Source organism: Aythya ferina (assembly GCF_964211825.1).
Source record: "Aythya ferina genome assembly, chromosome: Z".
Classification (NCBI taxonomy): domain Eukaryota; kingdom Metazoa; phylum Chordata; class Aves; order Anseriformes; family Anatidae; genus Aythya; species Aythya ferina.
In genome coordinates this window covers 84,669,971-84,686,272 of record NC_140299.1, presented here as the reverse complement: position 1 = coordinate 84,686,272, position 16,302 = coordinate 84,669,971, and the positions used below count along the sequence as shown (strand labels likewise).

At 46.0% G+C, this 16,302-nt stretch overlaps 1 protein-coding gene across 3 annotated transcripts in view; it reads left to right on the top strand.

Annotated features, from left to right (window-relative positions):
• PAX5 (paired box 5) overlaps nt 1–16,302 on the top strand; it is a 144,693-nt gene that overhangs the window by 97,109 nt on the left and 31,282 nt on the right. For all 3 annotated transcript variants that reach the window (XM_084504272.1, XM_084504270.1, XM_084504271.1), the window contains one exon: nt 6,704–6,805. In XM_084504272.1, the coding sequence (XP_084360398.1) occupies nt 6,704–6,805 (102 nt within the window). The remainder of the gene's footprint in view (nt 1–6,703; nt 6,806–16,302) is intronic.

Sequence of the window (16,302 nt, the reverse complement as noted above, 5' to 3'; positions counted from 1 at the left end):
ATATCCAGACCACAGACATCATCCGGAAGCAAAGCCTCGACCGCATTCATGCTGGACAGTGTGGCTGGAGCAAAGTCTGTGAGGTGCTCGTGGGGGCTCTGGACTGAGCGAGCCTGGCAGGGCAGAGGGGTCGGTCGCAAGGCAGGGGATGGGACAGGGGATGGGGAGCAAAGCCCAAGGGCTGGTGCTGCCTGACACCCCCAGCTCCAGCCCCCTCCAGATTTTGGGAGTCAGCTGTAAAGGTGACAGGTGCACCAAACAAATCCTTAAAATTCACTCGGGACAGCTGAGTTTTATAAATTCACTGTACCTGCAGGGAAGGACAGAAGAGGATTAATTCCTGCCTCCTGTGTTGTGGCTGTGGGCAGACTGGGAGATGGTCACAGTGGAGGTTTTGTGTCATTGTCATGCCGAGTGCTGTTTTTTATGGCATGTGGTAAAGCTGGGTAATTTTTTCAGGAGAAGCTCATCTCTAGTTGGGGTGCTTCTCTACCCCAGGTGGACTGTCAGTGTGACACGTGTCTCCAGCGGGGGGAGCAGGAGCTGGGGGTGGGACTTGATGGTCTTTAAGGGTCCCTTCCAACAGAAACCATTCTGCTTCTGTCATTCCACGATGCCTAGAGGTCCTTTTCCTGCTGAGAGGGTTGTGAGGTTGATCAAAATGCTTTCCTCCTGATAATGATTAGAACAACAGGGGCAGTATTATCAAAGTCATCACTTGGCCAAGGAAGAGCTTTTCATAGGGGGAACCAGATTTTTCAAAGAGAAGTCTCTTTTGTAGCAAGTTTGGCTGCTTCAGTCTTTGTCCTGTGACCTGTCTGCATGGGGCCCTGGGGAACTTCTTGATTCCATGGTGGAGCACCCCCAGCATGGGGCATGACGTGGGGTGCACATGGCCTTGGGTGGCTATTTCAGACCAGCCAATGACTTTGTGAACACACCTGTGGCAAGAGCAAACACACACGGGGCATTCACAAATCGTGCAGCTGTTTTTTATAGTACTAGTGTCTATTATAGACTAATATAGACTATTCCTTGTCTGAACCTTTGTCTCTGGAGAGGTGAGATTATCCTGTTAACACAATGCACTGCCTAGTCCTTGCCCAAGTTCCTGAACTGATGGCAATTTCAGGTCTGCTGTAGGCATGAAACAGCGAGTGGAAGCTACTACGCATGACTAGCATTGCTTCAGTACAGCCCACAGGCACCTCAAAGAGGAAAATGCCCTCTATTGCAGAGGAGCTATTCTGAGGCATTGGCAAAACAGCTTCTGAACTACCCTCCCCACCACCTGAACCCCCTGCATTTTCTAACGTATCCTGTGCAGTAATTAATTACCTCTCCAGTGGATTCATTTCTTTCATACTGTTACTGGCAATCAGTTAGATAAAGGGAAAAAAAACATGTTGGTGCCCTGTGGTATTGAAAGTGAAGGGTTTTCACACTGTCAGGGTAATGAATTCTGCAAGGGTTTGAAGCACCTGAGCTTGAGGAAGTCCTCGTGTCATGTGTCTGGGAGTGACAACCCCCAGTGGTTAATTACTGCCATGGATGAGAGTTGAGCTGATAGCAAAATGAGATAATTTCATTAGTAGTTAAGTGTGAAGTTAATTGGACTCACGTTTACACACATTATTATACAAAGACACACTTGGAAATGCTCTTCACTGTTTTTTTTTTTTTTTTTTCTAAAAAAAAAAGATGAGTAAAATGAAGAATGCTTCTGAACCGTTCCCTTATTTTTTTCTCACTGTGGTTTGGAGACAAGAGGCCTTTCCTGCTGCACGTTGCCGGACTCTAGTATTGTGTGCAGGAGCAGAACATTTGCCAATGTCTGAGTGCTGCTTACCATGCGTGCTTGGAGGGGGTGTTGCTTAGCTCTCCTGCTGCTGGTTGCAAAATAATTTCTTTTATGGAAGAAAATTACTTATTTGCACTTTTTCTGAGGAATGATAATTTGCTCTCAGTGCAAGCAAGCTGTCAGCTGCTGGTGAATGGAAGGACGGACATTCATTGCATATCTTCTGTGTACAGAGCCAAGCACTTTGACACGTAGCTGCGGCCTCTTGTCCCACAGTGCCAGTTGATATTATTATTATTAAGCATCATTATATTCTAGTTTCTGGAGTAATGCAGAATGAATTCCATCAGGAATATGCCTCAAACTCAAAATGATGAGCAACTTTTCATCCCTGTAGCAAGCTCAAGATGGTCACATACATACATACTTGTCTGTAAAAGAGGCACTTGCTCCACTGCCAGCCAGGGTGCGTGCACCCACCCCACCTCATGGCATACCATTGCTGCACAGCTTCGTGGCCCTCAGCCCCTCTCCAGATGGGTGTACGTTCATTTCTTGGTGGAAAGTCACAAGGCAATGCTGGTAAGCATGTGCTGCAGCCTGCCTGCTGGAGTTTAGGCTGGTGTGTCCCTTGTTGTAAAGCACCTTGGTGGGAAAAGCATTTCAAATGTCACGTTGCTTAGAATGCTGCAGGGCTGCTAATCCTTCAGACTCAATCAAGAAATGGTTAACTCTTTCCCCCTTGGAGAGATGGAAAAGACAAGGCTTGGAGACAGAAAGTGGCTTGTCCGTAGCAGTACTGAAAACTGAAAATGGGCTCCTCACCCTCATCTCCGGGATGAAGGCTTCCTGAGTCGTCCTAATCTCAGGTTTCCTCTACTCTGCAGTTTTGTGTTTCCAAGAGGGCTCATTTGACTGTATGGTGCTGTGGCAAGGGTTGTTGAGTGCAGATAGTCCTGTATTCATATTTGTTGTCCATACATCACTTCTGGGGTTGCTATTGTTTTAAACCTATGCCCATAAACCTACTTCAAGTCAGTCTCTGGTTTAATTGCAGTCCTAGTGGATGGTGACACTTTGCTGTTGGGCTTGCAGACATAGGATATTGTATGACAGTGGTATACTGTGTGCCGCCAGTGGCATGCCACACTCGTGCAAAATCATCCCATCTCCTCAGCATCATGCCTAGATGCTGTATGCTCCCCTGAGCTTCCAGAATATGTTGACTCAAAATGAAGATTCAAAGTCCTTCTAGGCTTTGCAGCCTGGACCTGGGGTATCCAAAGTGCTGCTGGAAGTCAAGGAATAATGTGTTACTCCTCTGGGGTGGTGCAAAGTGCCTGTGAAAAGGTAAGGATCATATGTGGATGAGACAGAACTTCCTTGGGACCTGGCCATGTTGAGGGAAAGGACATACTTCCCACCCTAGTAATGATGTTGCCAGCCTCACCACTTCCCACTCAAAGAACATATCTGAATCATGCCTTCATGGGAGGGCTGAATGAGCAAGCCCCTGGAGTAGGACAGGTCAGACGCATGCTGGTGATGCACATCTTAAAGGTACTCCCTAGTGATTTGGGTAAGCTCAGTGAGGACACCTGAAGGATATGTCAGGGTCTCCTGCGGACTGAAGTGGCATGAAAGGCAGTGAGCCAGGGCCCCTGGATGTGGCACGCTCTCTTGAATATTCATCCTCAAAGGTAACATGGATAGAGTCATTTCATGGCCCTCAGGACTATCTCCTTTGCCAGGAAGGTCAGAAACAGTTAGTTATCTGCAAAACGTGAACAGGTATTTGTCAGCTAATCGATTATCTAGTTCAGGTGCCCATCCTGTTTGCAGTAGGAAGAAGTGAGCTGTGTGTGCTCCCTCTGTCTCTGACAGTGACATACTGTCAGCCCCACGTGCCGTGACATGAGGTTATCTCCCCACCCCCAGCGAACGTGGTGAGCTGCAGGAACTGCTGGTGCTTTAAGTGCCAGTATTATAAACTCTGCAGGCTTCTACAGTCTGTTTTACATCCCTTTGTTAAGGGATTTCCTGAGATAGTGGAGATGGAGCCTAAGCATATGGAGTCCATTGTTTTGCTCTTTTCTTTCATTCTCACTCTCAATTTTAGGGAAAAATCAGTGCTGGTATCACCAGCCAGTGGAGTGCAAGTGGTTGCTTGCTGGATAACAGGCTGCCATTCCGTAGTTCTGCCTTTTATTTTTTTACATAAATCTGGCATAAAATTTGCAACACACGGTCACATGAGGATTACAGGTAATTGTTTCCTCGATAAACTTTTTCCTTGATAAACTTTTAATTGAGCTGTGGGCCAGCTGTGACTGCAGGGGTGGGAGACCCATCGTCATGCCTGGCATGCTGACGGCAGGCCAGCAGATACCCCTGCAGGTATGGGTAGCAATGGGGCTGCCAGCCTCTCCATGGGCAAACTCGGCAACGTATTTGGGCACCTGAAGCCTTAGATAGTGACCTCCCTGTGTTGGCAGCAATTGTCGTTGGAAAATCCTGATAGGCTCTGCTATAGCTGAGCTCCTCTTAAGGCTGGGGGTGGCAGCTGAGCTGCTCTGTCCTGCAGGATGTAAAGGCAGGAGGGAGGAAGCTCTGCCTCCAGGCCATCCTTGTCCTGCCTGCAAATTTAGCCATCTAATAACCTTTAGAAGAGACTAGGCCAAAGGAACTCAGGAATAAGTGTGTGCTGAAGTCTCTGTGGCCCACTACTAAAATGCAGATGTGCTTTACTCTTGTACAGTATGGACATCCTAGTATGGATGCTGCTTCTTGCCCTCATTTTGTACTAGGGTTGTTGAAGTTTCTCTGAAACTAATTATTTGAGCAGAATTGAAGCTTGCCTGTATTTGGGGAAAATCTCATGGAGGACAATGATGCTCTGTTCTCTTTTTTTTGGGTAAGCGTATCAGATGAATCAAGAGGACAAGACAGGGTTGCAGCACTTGCAGCTGTTCCCTTGGTCCTTGCCAGCTTTTCCTTGCAGAAAATGAACACTGGGTCAGTGTGTGAGATGAGAAGGGAACCTCACCTTTGGATATGTGCTGCCAGAGAACTGGATACTTTTGGAAAACGAGTCTTCTGCTTTTTGTGGTGATAGAAAGGGGAGAGGAAGGGAAGAGCAGTGGTAGCCCTACTGGGACCCATGTTGGTGGGGTGGCAAGCAGGGGAGATCACTGTTAACCTCGCACTGCCTGCGAGTCGAGGGGGTGAAGTTGCCGTCCTTTGACCACATTTATGGAGACCATAGATACTTTCACATTCCCCAGACTGCAGAGATAACATAATGTTTAATTTTTACCTGTGTTTTCAATCTCTACAAGCTCTAAATATGTTTTAAAAATGACTATTGTAAAATTAAATGCCTATGCTAAACAATTTGAACATGAAAATATGTACACTTATTTTTTTCAGGGATGTTAAAATCGAGAAACAACTCATATTTCTCATCGATCTGAGATAACCATGTTTTAACGAAGGAACTGTCAGTCGGTGATTTTTGCTGAGCAGGCTGTTTTGAGCCTTCTTTGTGCTAATAGCATCTCTGATCTTGCTGGTTGTCACCTGTGTGGTCCCTTCCATGCACGAGTTTGAGGTGTGGGAGCACCAAGGTGACACGTGAGCCATGCAGGCAGGGGGAGAATGGATCCCCTGTCCTTCACCTGACTGGAGAGGAAGCTCAAAGCTGATGCACACCAGTACAGGACAGCAACTCCAGACCCTTCCATGGTGTCTCAGGGTAGATGCTACCATGTGTATGACCGTTCTTTGAAGGCAGTTGTCCTGGAATGAGTGATACAACCAAGGATGCCCTCAGCTTCGAGGAGGTGAACTTGAGGATTCCCTTTAGGATGAGAGGCTGGCTGTGCTGGATCCTTCCTGGGGTGATTCATGGGAACATCTCTTTCGCCTTGTGGGCTCCTGAACTAATTTTGGCACAACAAACTACAGCAAATTTCCTTGAAATCTCACTGCATCAGCTTCAGCCTGTGGAGCAGGATATCCTGGCACCTGCACCATGGGAGGCAGGGTCTGGACAGGGTCTGGACATTGCTTGTGTAGTGTCTGTGGTGCGGAATCCAGTGTGTACCTCTTGTCTTAGCTCAGCAGGCAGCTGAATGTCCTAGGTTGGTGTTCAGAGCTGTGTCTGGAGCTGTGCTTGAAGTGAGGGCACCTCAGCACAGTGATCGAGGGGCAGAATGGGCTGGGGACATCCCACTGCCTTTCTGTGGTGTGATTTCTGTGGAAGACCTGAGGAGATTTGAATAAGAAGGCACGTTTCTGTAGTCTAAGTAAAGAGTGCCCTGTCAGGCTGTGTATGTGAATCTGACTCCCCTTTTTCTGGAGCAACAGCCAGTTTTTTTTTGAACTGGCTTTAGGCCTCAATGTGTGTGTGTGGTTTTTTTTTTTTTTTTTTTTCCTTTTCTTTCTTAAACTGCCTTAATAAGAGATGCAAATAATATCCTGCTTTGTATTTAGGTCTCTGCAAGCCATCAGACCATGTGGTGTGATTTCCTAGAGAGTTTTCTGGGAAAGTGTCATTAAAATCAGTGTTATTTCACATTTTGCTGTTTCTGATTTTACAAACCTGAACTTTGGATAAACTTGGGAATAAAGGGAGAGCAGCTGCAGTTGAAACTGGTGCCTTTTGCTCCCTGCAGTGTTCATCTCTTCCCCTTTCCATCTCTCTTTTTGTCAGAGTGTTATGGCAGCTTACAGAGGAAGGGAAATTGTGTCTTCTCCCTCCGCCAGGCTAAAAATCCCACTCTGGTACTTGCAGAGTAGTTATGACAAATGCATGGCTGTTTTCACAGTGTTTGGGGAGATGTAAAACCATGTCCACTGGTCGTGATGCTCACGTGGTGATTTGTTGGTTTGATTCCTCAGGTCGTGAGCTGGCAAGCACAACCCTCCCAGGATACCCTCCACATGTCCCCCCTGCCGGACAGGGCAGCTACTCAGCTCCGGCGCTGACAGGAATGGTGCCTGGTGAGTTTTCAAAAAAAAAATGGGGGGGAGGAGGGGGTGGGAGGCGGGGAAGACAGCATTTCAGAAAGAAAACGTGGCACTTTCTGGACGCTCTGCACTGAGGCAACCATGAGACAGAAATCACAGCACTGGAGAGGGAAGAGATGTAATGCAGCCCTAAGTGAAGGAGCAGACTTCCCAGTGCTAGAGACAATCCAGCCTTTAGACTGGCAAAGCACATTATCTGCATGGGGATGCTGAAAGTGCCTCCAGCCTTCCATGTGCGAAGCTTGGGGATGGCTTAATTTTGGACCATTCCAGGCTTTTCCCATTCAACAGAGGCACCTTTTTATCCCTCTGCCATGTCTTACATAAGAGGTTGCTAGTCCCTGGGAGCTAGACATGTCCTGACCTTAACATTTCTCTGTGCCAAACTGTGGCAATCCCCAAATGACTTTTGGGGAACATAGTTTTCCTCAGGACAGTTGCTATTTATACATCTCTTTCTGTAATTACCTTCCCCTTTTTGAGCCTCATGGTGAGAAATGCCAGATGGCAGGTACCAGCGAATGGCTAGCTTGTGCAACCGGTGGGAGCTGAGCGTGTGCAGGCTCCTGGGTCTGGCAGAGTAAGGTCTGCATAAGCCTAACATAATCTACATAATCCTCTCTTACTGTTGGCTGTGGATCTGCATGCAATGCTCAATAGGATGGTGATATTGGGGTGCTGGCAGTGGGCAGCTGGTGGGTGTGTGGTGGTGGAAAGACTGAGTTGGGCTAACTCCTGCCAAAGCACTGGGGATCAGATACTGCTGGAAATCAGTGCGGTTATTTAGGCTTGAAAGAAACAAAGGGATTTGTCCCCAGGCTCTGCCGCCTTTGGTCTGGACATGACAGACACTGCTGTCTACAAGGGCAAGAAGTATCTTGAGGCTCAAATATATATGTTAAAAGTAATGAATCCGGTCCCTAAGTATTGTATAGCTTGAAAATTAATGATAAATTGGGGATTATCTTTCTTCCCCCTACTGCTTTCTAAGCCTTTAAGGTCATCTGAGTTAGACACTTTGGAGTCAGCAAGGTCAGACAATTATTGAAGAAAATCCCCCAAAGTGGAATTTCGTATGTAATCACATGGCTCCAGGAGGTGGTGATTTAGAAAACAATACTGTTAATAAGAAAGTAGGAGTTGATGATAGTTATATGATGACCAGGCTTTTGGGATTAGTCTTTTTGTCCAGAATTGATTATATTCTGTTAAATGTTTTCCAGCAGATCACTGAGAAATTAAGAAAAATAATCTAATCAGCCACGTTATTTTTGTGTTAGAGTTAGAAACTGGCTATGGATGCTAGATCAGAGGTTAAGTTGAAACAATTTTTACCCATAAAATGTGGTCTTGGAGAGACTACAGAGGATGAAAGACTGCAGGTGTTTTTTTTTTTTTTTTTTTTAATAAAAGGATAAAAAGTGAACATCTGAAAGAAAGTCTTGTTTGGAAAGTGTTAGGTTAGACTTCCTGTTTTACACTATTTCTCAACGACACATAGCTATTAGAAAGCTTTTTCTGTCCTCAGCTTGGCTGCTCTTACTTCAGTGGCATTGCCAGCTGCTTAAATCACCTGAGGATTCAATTTTACATTAACTTTTTAGCATGACTGAAAACTGTAGTTACACTTCAGATCATTTGGAGTATGAGGATCAGTTAATCATGTGTGTGCCAGGCTGGTCATGAAGACAGAGGTACGAATTCTGTGCCTGAACCTGCTGTTGAACACAAAGTTTAGAGATGGCAACTTAGAGGCTTTTAGAAACCTTGTAGAAATCTGTCATCTTCCTCCAGACCGCCTTTCAATACAAACTTAATTTTCTCTTATGACAAGATCACCCATCTAGTTGACCAAAGGAAGCCAGTTGATGCAATCTTTCTGGATTTCAGTAAAGCTTTCAATACTGTCCCTCACAGTGTCTGTCTGAACAAAATGACCAGAATACAGTTAGATAAAAGCATAGTAAGATGGGTGAACAATTGGCTGACAGGTGAGACCCAGAGGGCTCTTATAAATGGGGCTACATCAGGCTGGTGATCTGTCACTAGTGGGGTTCCCCAGGGCTCCATTTTAGGACCAGTCCTCTTCAGTGTTTTCATTAACAATTTGAATGAAGGACTTGAAGGATTTTTGAGCAAGTTCACAGACGATTCCAAATTGGCTGGAGCTTTTGACTCTGTTGAGGTTGATGAGGCCTTGCAGAGAGATCTGGATAAATCAGAGAGCTGAGTGATCCCTAATAATATGAAGTTTAACAAGAGCAAGTGCCAGATTCTGCACCTGGGAAGGGGCAACCCTGGTTATATGTAAAGAGTGGGGAATGAGAGGCTGGAGAGCAACCCCACAGAAAGGGATCTGGGGCTTTTGGTTGACAGCAAGCTGAACATGAGCCAGCAGTGTGCCTTGGCGGCCAGGAGTGGCTGGGGTGCATCAAGCACAGCATTGCTAGGCAGCCAAGGGAGGGGATTGTCCCACTCTGCTCTGAGCTGGTGCAGCCTCACCTCAAGTACTGTGTGCAGTTTTGGGCACCGGAGTGTAAGGAAGGAAGACATAAAACTGTTAGACAGTGTCCAAATGAAGGCAATAAAGATGGAGAAGGGTCTAGCTGGGAAGACATAGGAGAAGCAGTTGAAGTCGCTTGGATTGTTCAGCCTGGAGGTGACAGAGGGGAGGCCTCGTGGCGGCCTGCAGCTCCCTCACAGGGAGTGGAGGGGCAGGCGCTGAGCTCTGCTCTCTGGGGACAGCGACAGAACCCGAGGGAATGGCATGGAGCTGGGACAGGGGAGGGTCAGGCTGGATATCAGGAAAATGTTCTTCACAGAGAGGGTGGTTGGGCACTGGAACAGGCTCCCCTAGGAAGTGGCGACAGCACTGAACTTCCTGGAGTTCAAGAAGCATTTGGACAACGCTCTCATACACATAACCTGACTTTTTGGGTGGTCCTTTGGGGAGCCAGGAGTTTGTCATAATGATCCTTGTGGGTCCCTTCCAACTCGGGATATTCTGTGACTCTGTGAATATCCAACCATGGGCCCTGGTCACTTCCCTATTTAAGGGGTATACATGTTCTTCCTTTTCTTTATTATTATTATTATTATTATTATTATTTTTGGTTGTGGGAGCTGGGGAATAAATACATCAGCAGTTACCAGCTGTTCAGGAGCACCTGCCAGAGTGGGATGGCAAATCTGTGAGAATGATGGGCTTGGTGGAGCTCAGTATGAGGAAATGCAGTGAGGGGTCAGTGATATAGAGTCGTCTGAGCTGATTTTCCCAGGTAATAGATTTTATTTTTAACTACACATAGGCCTGTGTGACCCATTACATTGAATAACTGCACTGTTCCTCTCACTGGTTCCTTTAATAACAACCTTCTGCTCCAGCTAGTGTGAAGGTCAGCTCCAATTTCTTTAGGTTCGCCTTCTCATTTAAGTGAGAATTTGCTAACTAGCATCCAAAATACCTTCTCAATCCTTCTTTGCCTCTTGTCATTTGCAGGGCGAGTTTCAGAGTCTTGCTAGGGAAAGCACCACAGTCTCTGAGGGGCTGACCCAGAAGTAGCTGACAGATCAGGTCTGGTTCCAGAGGCACATCTGCAATTGTTCTGAAATAGCCAAATTGCCATGACCAAGCATGTATACGTTTGTTTTGCCTCTTTCACAGGGATTCATTTCATGACATGCCACCTCCTCTGCTAGAAATGTGCTTCCTTGATGAGATTTTTAATTGTTAGCCATTAATTTTTGCTCATTATTAAGTGATTGTGTGAGTTAGGTACTTAGAGATATGAGAGAAATATATATACAACAAGACATACAGGGTGTTTTGTTGCATGCTGCTGACATTGCTTGTGCTGCTGTGAATTAGCTGTTCCCCACTATACTTGGTATTTGTGTCATAGTTGCTGGGGGTTTATAGTATGTGTGAAGAGCGAGGGAAACCTTTGAGCCCCTTGGCATTTTCAAGCTGGAAACAGCAGCCATGTAGTTTCAGCTTCTTGCTCTCTTTGTATCGCTTTTCCAGGTTCCCCACTATTTGTCTGAACAGGAAAGGCTTCTTCCTCCCACCAGTGGTTCCTGGCTCTCCAGCAGCCAAGACTGTCCTGTGGGAGCATGTCCCCTCTGCGTTTCCATGCCTGGCACAAAACATTTGATCCACACTCTTAGATTTCCCTCCTTCCTTCTCTGCAAATACAGGGACTTACTTGTCACCACAGAATTCCCTTTTTGACATGTATGTGATTCATGAATGTTTAATGTGGCCAAGAGAATAAACTAATCGCAGATTTTTCTCTAAAGAAACCAAAGAACCAGAGGTATAGCTTTGATTTCAGTCCAGAGCTTTAGAAACTGAGAGCTGGCATCTCTTGCGGGTCCTGTAAAGAGTGTTCCTCTGCAGGTTACTGGCCCTACATGCTTGTACTGCCTTCTGCCTTTTGGTGGCTGTTATCCCTGAAAAGGTGACTGGTGAGGAGCTTTTCAAGAGGTGCTGCAGTGATGGCACACCACAGTCCTCTGACAGCACAGGGCCTGGGCACTCAACAGATAAACAGGGTAGGACTTACAGGAGCACAGCCTGCCCCTGGGGTAGGGGCTGTGATGCTTCAGGTACTGCCCAGTCACTTTGATCCATGGCCTGCAAAACGCTGTCTTTCGCAGTGTTCTCGTGTCCCTTTGTATGCTTTTATCCAAGTTAAATGTTACTGTGTGGATGCTGCTGATGGACAGCAAAATGGGAAAATAACTGGTGGGATGGTCAAGCTTGGAGGCTGGTGGTTAGTGCCAAGCTCTAACTGTATGTGACACTGTAGCATATGTGCAGGGGTCTGTCCTCCTTAACACCTTTATCCATGAAGTAGAGGAGGTGGTGGAGCACACATGTGTAACATCTGAAGATCACATGAAACCGAGGAGTGCAGATCAAAGGGTAGGGCTGTCCTGTAGAGGCATCTAGGCAGGCTGGAGGAGGAGACAGCAAGGGCAAACACAGCATCCTGCACCAGGAAAGGGAGCACATTGCAATGGGCTGGGGATTGGCTGGATGCTGGAAAGCATCCAGGGGCAGACAGGGAGCTAAGCATCTGCCTGCAGCGTGCACTGGCAGCAAACAAATTGTGCATGGCCAAAAACATTCTGGACAGGAGATGGAGGGAAGAGATTATCCCTCTCACTCATAGTATCGCTACAAGAATGCTGCATTTTGCCTCCCTCCCTCTGCCCCCGGCACAGAAAAGGCCATATGTTTAAGTAGCAACAGGTGAGATGCAGACAAGACATGAGGGAAAGCTTCAAACTTTTGTCCCGCAGGGAGGTCCAAATAGTTGGAGAGGTTACTTGGAGGGGCTGTGCAGTCTCCATCTTTGATGGTTTCCAAGGCCAGACTGGATAAAGCCCTTAGCATCCTGGTCAGGCCTCACTTCTGATCTTGCCATGAGTAGCATCAAGAGACCTACTGAAGCCTGTGACTCAATGTTTTGATTACAGCACTGCTGAAATACACCTCAGAATCAGGAATTCCAATATTCCAATATCTTCTGTCTAATATTATGAGCAGAGAGTGAGTCAGTAAGCTGTTAACAGTAGGTCCCTCTCTGGAAATCAGTTATGCTTGCAGTCCACACCAGTGTGATAGCTCTGCTCTAGACCTGAGACACTGCTAAAAAACAAAGCTGTAATTCACCGTCAGAGTCTGGAGGGAGCTATACAGGCAGCTTCCTTGTCACGGGACAGTGCCTAATGTTTGCACAAGGATCCAGGGAAATTGGTCTCCACCCATCTTCTCCCACCAATGACCATGGTGACCTGTTGCAGCCCAGAGGTGCCTGCCACTGGCCCCACTGGTGGCTCCCACTGCTGCTGGTGTGTCTGCGGCTGAAATGCAAAAAGATTATACTCAAGTAACCATGCTTGTTCATGTAAGTATTTATTCTGGCTCTGGTGTTGGAAGTGCTCAGACAGCAGCCCCATTACCCTCTGTTTTCTACCTTTTTCCTCATTTTTCCACCTACCTGTCTTTGGGATGGAGTCCTGAGCACCTCTCCCATGTCCTCCCTTCCCCAGGACTGTCATTCACATTGTCCTCTTGGGGCCCTGCGCACGGGGTGACAGGAAAGGGTAGACTGTCCGGAATAGTGATGCTGAAAATACAGTCATTAATGGGACTCTTGAAACCCAGATGTCCTTTCTCAACACCGGTAATTTGTTTTTAATGAAAAACCATGCAGTGACCCTGAACAAATGAATTTCCTTTATATGAAGTCTATGTGCAATTACCCAACTAAAGGGACCTGAAAACAGTGACATTCAAAAATGGGCTTCTAAAAGAAAAGCATAAAAAATAGCAAGGGTATCATTAACAATCTTTTATCTAAAGGAAGAGGCTAGCCCAAATGTGCAAAACAGAAAGAGATAATGTTGAGAAACAAAACACATGGTTTTTAAAATATTTTTTTTCCTTGTGATTAGAAGATACTAATGCAGACATAGATTGTGTAGCTTCTCCCTGTTTAGGCTGTTTCTCCCACCTAACCCTCTAAGGGGAAACACCCTCTCTCAACCCACTTGAAACATTACGTATGGTAACGTTTGTGCGAAGAACAGAAGCACAAGTGCTGTGTTGTGGCTGGGATCAAAAGGCAGGTATTACAAGATAACAGTTTCTACACAAAGCCTATGGGGATAGTGTTCCCCTGCCATGCACTGTGAAGAGTTTAGTCACCAGTATTATCATATGTTTATGTTACTAGTTTTTGGCTCTGCCTGTGCCAGAGTTTTGTCATAGCATTTTGTAGCCTCCTGATGTGAAGCAGTAAATATTTGACAGGAAGGTAGCTGGGAGGTAAAACATTGAAAAACAGTGACTGACAAAGAAAATTACAGTATGTGGCATGATAGAGGGCATCAGTGGGAGAGCCTGAACTGTGTGTGCTCTTCTGATTCACAGCATAAAGCTGGAAACAGTTGGTTACTTAAACAGTAATGCTGTTGCCACCAGTGAAAGCAAAAGGAAAATCAGGGAGGAAATACTTTTTTTCTGAAAGGACCTCTTAACACTTCTTTGGTGAAGTGGAAAGTTGCAAGTTGTCTCCTTGAAGCCTGGAGATGATATCTGAATCCTTTTGCCATCTGCTTCACCTGTTTCATACTCTGATATTACAAGGATTTTTGCCTCTGTTCTGATTGTGATTACTTGCTTCTTGCCAGTATCATGACTTTTTGCAGCTCCACTGTATAATGGATTATACCATATTCATTTCTGTCAAAACCCCCTCTATTCCTCCCTGTGCCCTTCTGTCCCACCCAACGGGCCAGGGCTCCTCAGGGTCAGAGTGAGACTGTTCAGTGATGTGCTTGTCTCGCTCTATCTGGACAGGTGGCTTCAGGAGGGTGTGTAAATTCTGGGTTGCTTATTTCTGCTGCTTGTCTTTTGGGATTCAGGCAGAGAATTTGATCAGGTGGAAGAGATGCCATGAGAAATCGTGTTTTCTATCAGCAGGTAGAAGGATTGATGCTAGGACATGCACTTAGCATAACTACCTTGAAGGTAATCTGTAGCTGCCTGAAGATTTTGACCCAGAATGTTTTGACTCTTTAGGGATTTCACATTTCAGTTTGTGAATGCAGTTATATAGTGTGCATCCAGCCATCATCCAGAGTGTCCCTAAAACACCTTCATGCCCCTAAATGCACACAAAAGCATATCACAGAATTCACCTTTACAGCCAGAAGACCGACTGCTAAAGTACAGAAAGTACTGATGTTGGAGATGTTGGAGTATGTAATTTCCATTTAAATGAATTACTGCTTTTTCCTAAGTCTAGGACTGCTTCATAGAGGTGCTTCCCCACTTTTCTGTAATGTCAGAAGGCAAATCCTACAGAAATTCTATCGCATATTATGAAGCAAGTGATGTGCCATCACAAATATCTTGGGGCAATAGCAGGTTGCAAACCAAATGACAAATGATTTATAATCATTTATTAATAATTAATAATGAAGCAGTTAAATAGCTGATATGCATTTATCCAGTGCTTTTTGAATAAGGGGCTGCCAGGAACTTGGAAGACTAGAGAAATATTTTGTTATTTTAGGAATGTAATTACTGCACTTACAAAGAATATAGACAGAAATTATATTGTTTTCAATACAACATTGTCAGAAATTATTTCATTAAATTGATTTAGAAATTATGCTGGTGATGGAAAGAAGGTGAAACATTGGAAAAGAAAAACCAACAGCTTCTAGATCTGCTGTTCCCAAACATATTTTCTTCCCACAGAACAGATCCTGAACTGGGGTCAATTTTTCTTGACTCCCCTGACTTCCAAGGCACTCTGCTGCTTTACCCTGGCCAGGGACGTTGTCCCAAGTGGCTTAGTAAGCCAGTCTAGGCTTCTGTGCTGGTTCCTTTGGCTCTAGCCGTAATTTCTGCCTCCTCCCTTTGAAGTGAAACATTATGCATAACTAAACATAAGTAAGCAAGGCAAAGTGTGTATAAACAAAAGGCTCCATATTTAGGAGTGAGGAGGAGGAGAAAAAACATATTGTGTTGCTCCACTCTTTGGAAATTTCTATGAATTTGTAATAACAAAATTACCATAATTTGCTCGTTAATGCCGCTAGATCAGTCAAGCATTGTTCCAAACATGCAGGGGCTGCTTCTCGTGCTAGGTCTGCCAGCGAGTTAAGCACGGTGAAAATTAGCATGCAAATAGCCCTAATTCGGCGGCTGAGCTGTCAGATCCAGATTCAGCGGCTTGTTTTGTTTGAAAACCCTGACAGGAGCGGCTCAGGCAATCCCACCCTCAAGTAGATCCAGCATAAGAGGTACCAAGGGGGCAGCTCCTGAGTGACAGTTTGGCTAGCTTCAGTCAAATAAATCAGCCGCGTCAACCGGTAGCAACGCCGGGGGGCCGGGGGACACAGAGGCGGGGGGCTGCAGCCAGACCTTGCCACAGAGACCACCCTGTCCCCACCTGAGGAGTTTGGGGCTCTGGCAGCTGACCCAGGAGCTGGCTTGAAATACTGCTCGTGGGACAAGGGACTGACCTCGTGGGATTTTTTGTCCAGATGCTGAGACCGAAGTCACTGTTTGGCTGCAAAAAGGGTTCCTTTTGGGGGACAATTTGTGTGGATGGATGAACGCCAGGGGTCTTGGTCATGTCTTCTCATTTTCTGCTCTGCCCAGGGCTCCTGGCTTGCTTATGGTAACTGAGTGCGTGTAGGGTAATTTTGGAGGTTGCTACACTGGGCAAATTGACAAGCACACTGTAGTTGGCAGGGCTTGGTTGCTCCACGTGGAGGGATGCCTCCTGCTTAAGTGCAGCCACCTGCTGCCTGGGCAAGCAGAGGAGGAGAAGTGGAAGGTGTTCAGTGCTTGGTCTTGATGACAGACCTGGCTGTATTTTCTAGACCTAATGAGCCACAGCATAACAGGCTTGTTCAAAAGAATTCTGACTTCTTGGTGATAC